At 37.8% G+C, this 13,199-nt stretch overlaps 1 protein-coding gene across 1 annotated transcript; it reads right to left on the bottom strand.

Moving 5' to 3' along the window:
* On the bottom strand, positions 1-10,619 carry SELENOP (selenoprotein P). The gene is given in 5 exon segments (XM_028098084.2): positions 1-756; positions 4,882-4,999; positions 6,467-6,679; positions 7,443-7,658; positions 10,548-10,619. Coding segments are annotated over 4 exon segments (1,170 nt in total). The 5' UTR covers positions 7,646-7,658; positions 10,548-10,619; the 3' UTR covers positions 1-120.
* Between the last annotated feature and the right edge of the window lie 2,580 nt (positions 10,620-13,199).

Here is a 13,199-nt window from a genome sequence, read left to right as displayed (position 1 = left end):
TTTCTCCATGTTTGTACAAATCCAATTCTTATTTTTGGGTCATTATTAATTAGGTGGCTTATAAAATGCTGGAAATGAAATTGTCTAGACTGACTTGGGGAGTATGTCTTATTTAAGTATTTAGTATGAAGGTCATTTTCACATTTTGGCCTTATGTTTTCAGCTTCAATTGGTGCTGGCTTCTGTGGGCTGAAGCTGCTGACTTGCTTGTCAGGCAGCTGGAGGTAAACGTCACTGTCAAGATTCAATGACGTTCTCCTCTGCCCAAAGTCCCTGTCAGCTGCATAGAGAGGGGAGGCTTTCTTTACATTGTCAGGTGACTGCAGACCCTGTTTTTTCAAATATCAGATGTCGTCAGTGTCAGCAACAGCTGTTAGGGGCCAACCCTGAATCTTTAGGCAATTTGCAGAGTAATTGATTTATACATCCCTTTTGTCAGAGCCTCTTTTGTGGAACAGAAGGTTGTAAACTTTCACTTCCTGCTGGCAGATCTCAGGTCTCTGGGTGGCCCTCTGTTTGGTGGTTCTTGTGTTTATGGTGGCAATGGAGGCCTCAAGGAGTGGGACGCTCAGCAGCATCTGGGGCTTCTGGTTGCTGATTCTCTGAAACCCCATCAATCCCATGATGCTGATGCCCATGCTTGTGATGATGACGATGGTGGTGGTGGTGGTGGTGGTGATGTGGCTGGGGAGCCTCAGTTGTATTTCCCACAGTAGTCAAAGATACCATTTTACAGAAGTCTTCAGCTTCCAGGGTCTAGAACAAATTTATAATCCTTTATCAATAAATGTATAGGTATAGCAGGAGTGCACAAAAAATGATTTGTAGAGCTAAAATATGTAAAATGCAAACCAGTTAATTAGGATTGAACTGGCTTTGTTTTTCTAGTGTCATATTAATGAGATAAAAATTTGATACCGGTTTCAACACCTAGACTTTCTATTAAAATTTGGTTCCCATCATACCTAATTATAAACTGCTTCTTGTGCAAAGTTTGCATTTAATCAAGGAATCCTCAAGCATCTTACAAGGAAATTAACATTAATGTTTTCCAAATAGATAAAATAGAGCATAAGATGATTAAAATTCAACAGTTCACCTAAGCTTCTATACTGGTTAAATCAACAGCAGAATTCAAATTTTCCTAATCAAGAGCATTTCCTAAATTTTTAAGAATTCTGAAGAAGAATTTAAGAGATACATAAGGCTTAAAAAGAAAGCAAACCACTTTACTTACACTGCAGAAGCAAAGCTAAATAAACTGGTTAAAAGAACTTATATTGATTGCAGTCAAGTCAAACAAATATCAAATCTTAGAAGCAGCTGAACTACATGGAACCTTTCACACCTGTGTCAATCTACCGTTCTATCCAAATTTAATGTTATATTCTGAAGCAAATTAATTTCTCTCTGATAATTCAAAAATGCCAATAAACTGCTCAAGATGAGTCATTTTTCATGCCTCAGCTTATGGCAGGGAATGTTTTGAACTTCACTAGTTTTGTTACTGTGTCCCTCCTGTCAAGCTGCGGTGGGCAAGGAGCAAATTCCTGCCCATCTTGCGCTGAGCAAGAGGTTCCATTCTGCATCAATCTAGTTAATTTGCTGCAAGTCTTTTTTATTGTTTAGTGTACCCATAAATCATAGGCTTAAAGCTTACAGATACAGCAGTGTCATACGAAACTTCTACCTAAAGTGATTTGTAAGTAAAGTTAGTGAGTCTTTGGTCTCTCAAACTGATCTTCTAAGTGTTATGGTTCATTGTTTTGAAAAGTTAAAAATTCCACTGGATTTTTGCATGTAACTATTAAATGGTACATATTTTGGTTATTTCTAAATTACTTTTGAGAATTCAACGCAATTTTTAAAGTTTGTATTCAAATTCCACTTAGTTAACATAGTGTAATATTAGGTTCAGGTGTACAATATAGTGATTTAACACTTCCATACAACACCTGGTGCTCATCACAGCAAATGAATTCCTTCATCCTCATCACCTATTTAACCCATCCCCCACAGCCACCTCCCCTCTGATAACCATCAGTTTGTTCTCTGTAGTTAAGAGTCTGTTTCTGATTCTTGGTTTGCCCCCCGCCATTTCTTTCTTTCTTTTTTTTTTTTTTGCTTTGTTTTTCATTTTATCTTACTTCTTTTTTTTCCTAAGTTTTTACTTAAATTCCAGCTAGTTAACATTCAGTAAAATATTAGTTTCAGGTATAGAAGTTAGTAATTCATCACTTACGTATAACACCCAGTGCTCATCACAAGTGCCCTCCTTAAAGGCCATCACTTGTTTAAACCATCCCATCTCCCCCCCACCTCCTCTCCAGCAACCCCTAGTCTGTTTCTATAATTAAGGGTCTGTTTCTTGGTTTGCCTCTCTTTTTGTTTTCCCCATGTTCATTTGCTTTGTTTCTTAAATTTCACATATGAGTAAAATTATATGGTATTTGTCTTTCTCTGACTGATTTCACTTAGCATAATACTCCCTAGCTCCATCCACACCATTTCAAATGGCAAGATTTCATTCTTTTTTATGTCTGAGTAATATTCCATTATACCCACACACATACACACCACATCTTCCTATTCATTTACCAATCAATAACACTTGGGCCATTTCCATAATTTGGCTATTGTAGATAATGCTGCTATAAACAAGGGTGCATGTATCCTCTTGAATCAGTATTTTCGTATTCTTTTGGTAAACACTACTGCAATTCCTGGATCATAGGGTAGCTCTATTTTTAACTTTTTGAGGAACCTCCATACTGTTTTCCAGAGTGGCTGCACCAGTTTGTGTTCCCACCAACAGTGTAAGAGGGTTCCCCTTTCTCCACATCCTCCCCCAAACCTGTTGTTTCTTGTGTTATTGATTTTAGCCATTCTGACAGGTGTGAAGTGATATCTCGCGGTAGTTTTGATTTGCATTTCCCTGATGATCAGTGATGTTGAGCATCTCTTCATGTGTCTGTTTGCCATCTATATGTCTTCTTTGGAAAAATGTCTATTCATGTGTTCTGCCCATTTTTTATTTGGATTATTTGGTGTTGAGTTTTAGAAGTTCTTTATATATTTTGGATACTAACCCTTTATCAGATATGTCATTTGCAAATATCTTCTCCCATTCCATAGGTTGCCTTTTAGTTTTGTTGATTATTTCTTTCACTTTTGAGAATTTAATACTATAAACAATTTGATAAACCTAGTAACAGTTTGATAATGTTTAAAATATACTACATAATGTTCTAAATGTTCAAAGATTGGTAGTAGTAGTCTAATTTCAGAAAGCCAATTACTATATTTTATTGATCCTACAATGTATTTTTTTCACATTTTAATGTCTTTAAAATCAGAATGCATCCTACTATTGGTGTTGTAACATTGTGGCCCACCTTAACTGACAGCATTTTTTTAAGTAGTACATAAAATAATGTGTCATTTAATTGACGGCATCTAGGATACAATGAAATAGGAAAACTCCAATTTGCTTTGGCATATCAGATATATATGGTATATTATTCCTATTTACAGGTGACTCATAAATTTTAAGCATGTTATGGGAACTGTTTCTGCCTTTGTTTCAATATAACTGAGTATATTTGTAACTATTAGGCACTTGCGAAAATGCAAAATACTAAAATAATCCCAGAATATAAGGAATCAATATAGCTAGCATTTATTAAGCACTTAGAAGTTAGACATTGAGTTAATACTTTATTTGCATTATCTCAGTCTCCCCCTCTTTAAAAGCAGTAGAATAAGCTTCATAGGATTATAATGAAGATTAAAATGTGAAAAATTATATAACTAGAGTAATTAACCTGTTGTGCTTCATAACAACTAAATTAGTTAATTAAATAATTCATTAAAAATTGAGATGGCTTTCTTTACACCTGGAAAAATCTGAAGGATGTATAGCTCACAAATAAAACTCAGAATTAGTTTTAGGGGTGCCTGGGTGGCTCAGTCAGTTAAGCGTCTGCCTTTGGCTCAGGTCATGATCCCAGGTCCTGGGATCGGGCCCCGCGTCAGGCTCTCTGCTGAGCAGGGAGCTTGTTTCTCCCTCTCCTTCTGCCTGCCACTCTGCCTACTTGTGATCTCTCTCTCTCTCTCTCTCTCTCTCTGTGTTAAATAAATAGATAAAATCTTTAAAAAAAAAAGAATTATTTTTAAACCTGAGTTCAAATTTTGCCAATTTGCCCTATTAAGGAAAATTGTTTGGAATTATTTTCCTTTTCAACATGGGGGCGGTTCTAGTTAATATATAAATTAAAATCAATTCTCATAACAAGGAAGAAATATTCTCACAGTTGTTAGGAGAGAAGTATCAGTAACGAGTAGAAAATCTATTCCATTGTGAAATAAACACAGTGATTCTGGCTACAGAATGGGCAGACAGTGTAAGCGCTTCATGGAAAAGCTGATAGTCTTACATCTTTGATAAATTAAGTAGCTATCTGGGCCCCAATTCCATTTCAGGTAATGCCATGGATAAGCTTTGCTATCAGTATGCTCTCTTGTGAACATATTCAGGATATTACAATAATGATATTTTATGTTAGCTGAATTCTTTGAGCACTTGGAACACATGCAATATCATTTGGTGGTATTTGAAATATGTGATCTATGCTGACTTTGTTTTCAAAACTCCTTCTAGATAAAAGCAGCAATACAGATCTTGAAAAGATGTCTTACAGTATATGTTACATAATAGAAAGAATGTGTAATTATAAAAATTACCATTGTAGTTTATTTTTAGTATAACCAACAGAAACATTGATTAACTAATTAGTCTTGAAATGACACTAACTTATTTAGATAGCCCTTAAAAGATTTTCTCTTTTCTCCCAGTAAAAATAATTAAGAAAAATAAAATACCATGAGAGAGCAGTTTCCACACTTCTCTTTACAGTAAGTAATTTTAATGGCTTCTTCTATATACGGGAAAGTTAGGAAGGAGTAAGGCAAACCAAGATGGTATACAAGACGGCCACATCTAAAAAAAAAAGGGCAAACATAGTATCATTACAATGTTTTCTGTATCATGATCGTACGTAAGCAGTTTGGGATAGGTACTGTTGGGTTTAATGGTCTTGTAAAAAGACCCATCCATTCACAACTTCAGTAAATTTCCTTGAATGGGGTCTCAGATGAGCTCCCTGGCACTGAATACCAGCTTAGGTCACAGCAAGACTACAGTGAATCTAACACTAGCATTTCAAAATGTTACAGATATACCACTATTAATAATATCAAAACTACGTAGTTAAGTCACTGTGACTTGGTCAAATACAATTTGGTAAGAGACATAAATTCTACCAATGCCCAAACCACTTACTTATCATAAATTGGGCTCTGCAAATCACATGAGGTTTTCATAACCACTATGGCAGCACAAATTCCACACAACACAAAAATCACAGCATAACAAAAAAGATCCTCATGTCTTGGCCAGTAACCCATTTATTTAAAAAATATATCTGATGCAACAAAAATTTCAGCATAATGAAAGAAATGGAATTACAATACTTGGTATTCCCAAAAATGGTGGAGTTGAAATGTCCTTCTTGCCCACATTTTACCCAGGATATATAATATTATGTGAATATCAAAGAGCTACACTTTGCAACTATCTAAATTAGAAGTTTGCAGTCCGGGGCGCCTGGGTGGCTCAGTTGGTTAAGTGACTGCCTTTGGCTCAGGTCATGATCCTGGAGTCCCAGGATCGAGTCCCATATCGGGCTCCCTGCTCTGCAAGGAGTCTGCTTCTCCCTCTGACCCTCTTCCCTCTCGTGCTCTCTCTCATTCTCTCTCTCTCAAATAGATAAATAAAATCTTTAAAAAAAAAAAAGTTTGCAGTCCAAAAAGAACATGTAATATTAAAAATATTTAGAGTAAGATGAAACAGAGCTTAGGCCTAAACAGAGTCTGACTCACCATTTCTGGAGAGTCCAAAGAAAATAGAATCAACTAGTCATGTTGGTCATATCAAATAACATAAGCATCGAGGTTCCCTCAAAATACAAATGTTTTATTCACCCAAGGGATCAAAAGAAGATTTATGCAGGTTGGACTTAAAAGATTAACACACTTTATAGTTCAGAAATTCAGGTATGTCGCTTTTAAACTATTAATCAGATTAGAGATAAGCAAGTGGTCTGCAAAGTATAGTTATTCATCTGAAAAATTCTTAGGTTAGAATTGTACATGATATACAAATTGCTCCTTTCTCAGAATGCCCATCTACAGGGGGGATGAGTCTAGTCAATTTTCTGTATTTCCCTACTAGAATGGTAAATTCTTTTGCACAAAAGAAAGTCATTTCAAAAAACATTAAAACCAAACATTTTAATGTGCTCGCTGAGTGTCTGGTAACAAAACAAAAGAAGATGTCTTATTTTAAATCACTTACTATTAAATTAAATGCAAAGGTTATATTTTAATTTGGGGTGTGTGTACACACCTGTCATATATGAGGAAGTCCTCCTTTTTCCCATTTAAGAGCATCCAGACATCTGTTTGGTTTTCTTCTTGTTGATAAACAGCAATATACTCTGAAACCTTATTTTTAAGATGCATATATTTTAATTGAGAAGAAAGTCCTTGATGATTAACAACAACATAAGAGATGTTCAAATATCCTTCTTTCTCCAGTTTTACTCGCAGGTCTTCCAATCTAAAATATTTAGGAAAAATACAAAAAAGGAATAATCTCATTTAATTTATTAGTGAATTCTCTCTCCTTGCTATTTTTTTACATGAAACTCTTTTACTATTTTTTACTTATATCTCTTCTTTATATTGTTGTAAAAAACTAAAAGTTACGTTTTGTCAATATTTACTGAGCACTTGCGCTCAGTTAAAACCTTATGCTGACTGTACAAGCAATAGCTCATTTGGTCCTCAAATTAATCCTACAAAGTGTATGTTTTTTAATCCATCTGACAGAGAATTCTACCCAATAAATACTTACTGAAGAACCTAACAAATATGTTTGTTATACATATAATTTATATATACATATACATATATATGTTTGTGAAATGACACAAGGCATTTGATGGCAAGTCTAGTGTTGATTGTACTCCAGCAAAGCACTCGCATTTGCTTTCTCTATCAAAATAACTAACCCATTTGCAGGATTACATTTTAGAACATTTCATTACACAAGTAATACATATTTAGTAGGACATTATAAAATATAGGTCCACAAAATGAAGAAAATTTTTCTATAATCCCAGGAAAACCACTATATATATTTTGGTATATATCCTCCTAGTATACTTTCCTCTAACATGTTTTATGCAAACATGTATAGTTTTTCTAAAGATGTGATTTAATAAACACATCTTTTCCATTTCTATGTTTCTTTTATGTACGTATGTATGTGTTCGATTGCGTTCCCCTTGAGAAATCCTAGAGCACAGAACGGCTCTCACCTGGATGCCTGCAGAATGCACAGGTATCAGCTGGCTTGAAGAAGGGCCACCACTGTCACTGAACCACTTGAGTTCACCATTGGATTTTGATCCCCTATGCTCCAGGCTGGAGGCGGCTTACAAAAGGAGCTTTGTCCCTGGCTCTCTGCTCCTCCCCATGGGAGAAGACAGAGAGCCAGGGCAAGCCCCAGGCTTCTCCACATTGCTGGGCTTGTCCTGTAACAGAGGAAACCTTGCTGTCATCTTCACAGGCGATTTTACAATCATAACCGGGAATTTCTATAAATCCAGCCAGTACCGTTCCCCTTCCTGTCAGGAGCTAGCCCGGGGATTCTATCCCAGGGTTGCTGGGCTCATTATGTTCGGCCTCCTTGCACCAAATCTTCCCAGAACAGTTTCAGAAAATCAGCCAGAGGCAGGGGAGTGGTCAAAGCACCTCTGAACTACCTGGCTTGGCAAGAAACTTCAGTAAGCATGCTGTGGAGATCTGCCTGAACAGGCAACCAACTACTTGTCTAGAACATAAAGGTTGAGAGTTGAGACTGTGGCCTCTATAACCAAGTAACATTCTGCAAACGTATTTTTGTTTTTATTTGAGATGCGGGGTGCCTGGGGGTTAAGAGTCTGCCTTTGGCTCAGGTCCTGATCCCGGAGTCCTGGGATGGAGCCCCAATCAAATCGGGCTCCCAGCTCAGCGGGGTGCCTGCTTCTCCCTCTGCCCCTCCCCCATCGCTGCCCCTCCCCCCCTCAAATAAGTTCTGACTGCTTCTTTCCACCCTCCACCAATCTAAGAAAGGAAAGGGTAAGTAGGGGATTCTGCACAGAAAGGAAAAGAGCCAGCATGGGTAGAGAACCCAGGAAGAAAGGAGGGAGCAGTGAGGGCACAGGTGGGGCCCTCAGCTCTGCAGGTTCAAGCATCCTGTATTTCGGAGTCTCCTGGCTTTGGTTCCTCTTTTGTTCCTCTTATTCTTTAAAGTCTAGCTCTATGTTAACAATAAAGGATTTGAATCTTTTCAGGTATAAAACCGCCTGCCAAAATGTTAGTATCATATCTGAGGTAACTATGACCAAAGAAAAAACTCTGACCAAGGAGAAATGTCACAAATTGCTGTCCCTCTACCAAACTCACTGCAGTTTACACTCCGTCTATGTACTAGCAATCATGACTTTCAGAAGTTTCTGTGACTAGATGGCATGCTCTTGGGTAAAAAGATGCCCCCCTCTGAGTAGAAAAGCTCAGTATCTGACCAGAAATATCCCCAAACTAAGGCTAACTCTCCCAGCAGAGAGGTACACATAAAACAAGGGATCTGTAAAGAGGTGGTAAAAATAAGGAACGCATTCAGCAGAGATGAGCAGTAAAAGAAAACTCCACCCATGAACAGGCTTATTCTGATACAAAAGTCTGTGGAGAGAGATCGGGACAACATGCTAGAACTGGGAAGTTGGCACACTTTCAGGCACTAATCTGGGATAAGAAAGTAAAAGTACATTTGGGGGAGGTAGGGGAGGGAAAGAGGGTGGGCAGCTAATGATAAGTTACCTAGAGCGAGCCCAGAATTAAGATGAGTGTAGAAAAGCTAGAATCAGATTGACTGGGGCTCTGGTGCACCGGTAGATGTAGACAGAAATTTTAAAAACCGGACTATCTTTCACATCATTTAATACCACAAAATTCCTACCTATATAGGGTATACTGATAAAAGCCTAACTAAAAGAGAGGGAAATTAAATGATTTATTAAGGCCATCCCAACTATTCTAATTTTTTAGGTTTCTAGTGTTTAAAAAACAGAGGCTATATCTGGACTAAATCTAGGGCATTTCTTTAGGATGGCATTTATACTGACGGCACAATTACCCTTATTATAGCTACCACTCATTGAGCATTTATAGAACTCTACACGGGTGGTGCTAAGCACTTCTCTGTCAGTTAATCCTTACATCTATGTGACCTTCACCTCCTTCTGCAGCTCAGGAAACCTTGGCTAAGAGAGAGTTAGGCATCTTGCCCAAGTCCACACAGGTGGCAAATCACAAGAGACTGGATTCAAACCAGTTCTGCTAAATCCAAAAACAGGACCTCTTAGCTATTAGATAGATTACCTCTAACAATTATAGTAGCCAGGGTTTTATTTGTTTATGCCCGAGGATGGCAAAGAGAACATCAAAATAATTCGAGCTGTTTTGTTTTTTACTAGACTGGAGGGAGATCCCCTACTTTCTAGAATATAATTTCAGTAATTATAGAATCTTCAGCATAAATTCAGCACTTGGTATCCTCACTTCACCATATACATACCCTTTCAAGGGGCTAAATAGTAAATATAAAGGAAAAGACTTTTCCCCTTATTTCCCTCATTTAGTTTTTTGATGAAAAAAGACATAAAGCCATTGGCAGAGGGTAGTGGATTATGGAGTACACACACATTTTCTTCTACTATATAATCAATAGGCTGTTCAACTTTTTTTGAGATCATTTTTTGCATAATAAACATTTGATTATAATTATAGCTATCAGATAGCTGTGTAAAAACAATGAAGATAAATAACTCAACTGCAATTATTGGAAGCTGTTGAAAGTAGTTCTAAATTTCACTAATCCCACCACTATTCAGTTAGGGAAACTAGATTTTTGGCCAATTGCAGACTTACATCTGTTTTAAATTCCCCATTAAGAGTTGGCCATATCTCACTCTCGGCCCTTCAAACCCAGGGGCTGATTTTTCCTGAGAGTTCTCACTCTGCATTTCAGTGGGAGATAGTTAAGCTTGAACACGCAGTATTGCCATATAACAACACAACTCTGCAGAGTCACGGCGTTGGATTTCTCCAGCCTCCCCTGCTCCCATCTTTGTCCTGCGGACAGGGCAGAAATCAGCAAGGACTGCCTCGAGCCGAGGCAGACCTTCACCTGCCCCACCCAATTCCACACTCTTCTGTTCTCTTTCTTTTGTATTTTTTTTTTTTTAATTTAACCATCTCCCTTTTTAAAACTCTGTGCTAAGGACAGAAACATTTTATCAGACTTAAAATCAAATTATTTTCCAAACTCTAAAAGAATCAAGGTTGAATCAAATATTGGAAAACACAAAGTTCCTACTTACACAACCCCTTCCGAGCAGCCTCCTTCCTCTCTCTTTGCTCAGCTCTGCAGCTCCTTCAAGTCATAGCCAGAAGCCCTGATATTTATAGTCCTGTTGTTTACCTCTCTCCAGCCATAGTCCAAAGTTCATTGCTCGCTCTGGCTGTGACCTTGCAAGCTGAGCAAACCCTTGAACTGATCATTATAAACAACTTAAAAAAAAGTAGCAAGGGCTGCCAAGCATAAAATGGGGAGAAAGGGTTTTTTTTTGCAATTACTGATTTATTCCCTATCCTTTTTAGTCACCCCAGTATCTGGGATTTAATGGTACAGTCGGGGGCGGGAGGCAGGGCTAAGGGTAAAAAGGCCTCCAAGTCATGTTCTTTTTCAAAACTATCATAGGGAAAAACATTTGCTGAGCCAGCAAGTGAAACTGCAGCTTTTTAAAAAAGAAAAAAAATGGGTGGTTATTTTTTTTTCCTTCTGCTCTGTTGTGGACAGGTTAGCCTAACCCAGACTGTGTGAGCTTTCTCAGAAAAGTCACCTGCTGTTTCAGAACTTTCTGGTCTCCTGTGGTTACAAACCTGCTTGGATTGTTTTGCTATGTTTAACACTTGGATCTGTGTGGGATCTCACAGGACCTCTGTGTGGTCATTGAAGGAAAGGAATGAGAAACTAGGGCTCCTAGCTGTGGGAAACCAAGCCTCATATTCTCATCATCTAAATAAAAGTTTCTAGGGGTAGTAGTTGGACATGGAAAAGGGTATAGCTATTTCAAATTTTTCACAAATGAAAAGTCTTTTTCTTTCAGAAAGAGGTGAATTCTTTCTACTAACTGCTACATGTGAGCACACCATGGTGTATAAAGTGAGGAGCACTGTCAAATGATGCCATCCCTGGATAGTGATGGCTTTCAAGTAAGCCTTGCTTTGCCTATGAATGTATTTTGCCCAAACAAACCCCTGTTGACTGTTGTGTGCTGGGTACATTGTATCACGGTCGGTAAATACAATGAGGCTCAGATGTTAGCCTTCCCACAAAGAAACATTGAATTAGAAGCTTGACTTTTGAAAGCCAAATTCTGTTTACTCACACAAAGCAGTAGGTACTAACCATTTTGGGTTCCAGATCCCTTTGAGAAATACTTAATTTCTCCCCAGGGGAAAAAAAAAATTGCAAATATACAAACTCACTTTTTGAAAGAATCTTGTGAAAAATCTTTGTATAAAGCAGATAGCCCCCTGGTAGCTCATTTCCCAAATTATAGGAAGAATCATCTTGGGTCTGTCTGCAGCAGGAAATCCAGTATTTTCTCATCACCTCCTTTCTTTACAAGTGGCTTAGCAGCTGTCTCTCGCCCCAAAAGTTTCCCCCCACCAAGTGTGCATCTAGCTCCAAAGCAAAGGACCCAGGATTGTGTGTGTTCAGGCCAGTGTGTGTCTAAAACCCCAGGAGGCAAAAGGAGAAGATGAGGCGCTTCTGCCATCTGAGGAGAAGCCATCCTTAACAGCCTCTTCTGTGCCAGGCAACCTGCGACCAGTCAGCATTTTTAAGAAAGCAGAATATTCAAACAAATCTTTATTTGATGTTAAATCCAATTACATGAAATCAAACAAATATTTATTAGGTGCTTATGATAGGCACAAGTTCCCTTGTCCTCAAGGATCTCAAAATCTAATCGATAGACACACAGGTAAGCAGAAAAACAAAAGAAAACCAAAAAAAACCCACTATAAAGTGTGATTATGTCCTAAGGGCTACATGCACAAGGTTCTGTTGGAAACTTGGAAATGAAAAAAGGAGCATCTTAATCCAGCCTAGAGATAGGGCCAGCACGCTAGATTAGTATACTTCAAGCAAGTTCAACAGGCACGTTCTTAGATTTTACTCTCTACTTCAGAGCACCCAGCAAATCTGACCACAGCACTGTCTAGAAAGCTTTTTTTGTTCCAATTTGTATGAATAATTAAAATCTCCTGACCAGTTGCTCCAGCCACACCACACAATTGAACATTAAGATCATTGACTATATTCTTGCAAGTTCAACTTCATCCTAATGATCTCGTCTCTTATGACTTCCAACCCTGAAGCCAAGAATTTTCTTCATACTGTCTCATTTCTTCCCCATTCTTATTATTTGTCCCCAGAATGTTTATGCATTTATTTAAGCCATGTTTGTAATAAGCATGCTCACCCTTTTATAGGTAGTAGATAATTTCCATGGAGGATAGAATCTGAGTCCAAGATATACTTAAAAGAGAGATGAGCTATAAATATGACTTTATAAATCAGTTTATTAGCTATAGCAGTTGATCATACAGCATTGATCTGTTAACATTTGTAAAACATTGATGTCTCAAAATATTAGAAAGTGAAAGACTGCCATTACTGTGTAAAATATTAGCTCCCTTAGCTTGGTTGTTAGGTGGTGTTTTACATGCAAAGGGAAATGAAAACCCCTCCCAATATATTGGGGGAAATAGCACCTGTTGAGCTGAATGATTCTTCCTTCCCTTGCATGTATAAGAAGGTGCCCTAGACTTTATCTTCTGCATTGTTCCAAATATAATATTGTTTGAGCATCCATGTTGAAAGATAAGCCACTGAGTGTGGAAGAGATGTCTGGGAAAAAGCAAGATGTTTTCAAAGGAAACGAGATAAATGAGAACAGTGG

This window comes from Eumetopias jubatus, unplaced genomic scaffold, assembly GCF_037043125.1.
Source record: "Eumetopias jubatus isolate StellerSeaLion01/CBP00866 unplaced genomic scaffold, mEumJub1_p1.0 scaffold_5, whole genome shotgun sequence".
Taxonomy (NCBI): Eukaryota; Metazoa; Chordata; class Mammalia; order Carnivora; family Otariidae; genus Eumetopias; species Eumetopias jubatus.
Note: the sequence above shows the minus strand (reverse complement) of the source record. Positions and strands in the feature narration are given on the sequence as shown.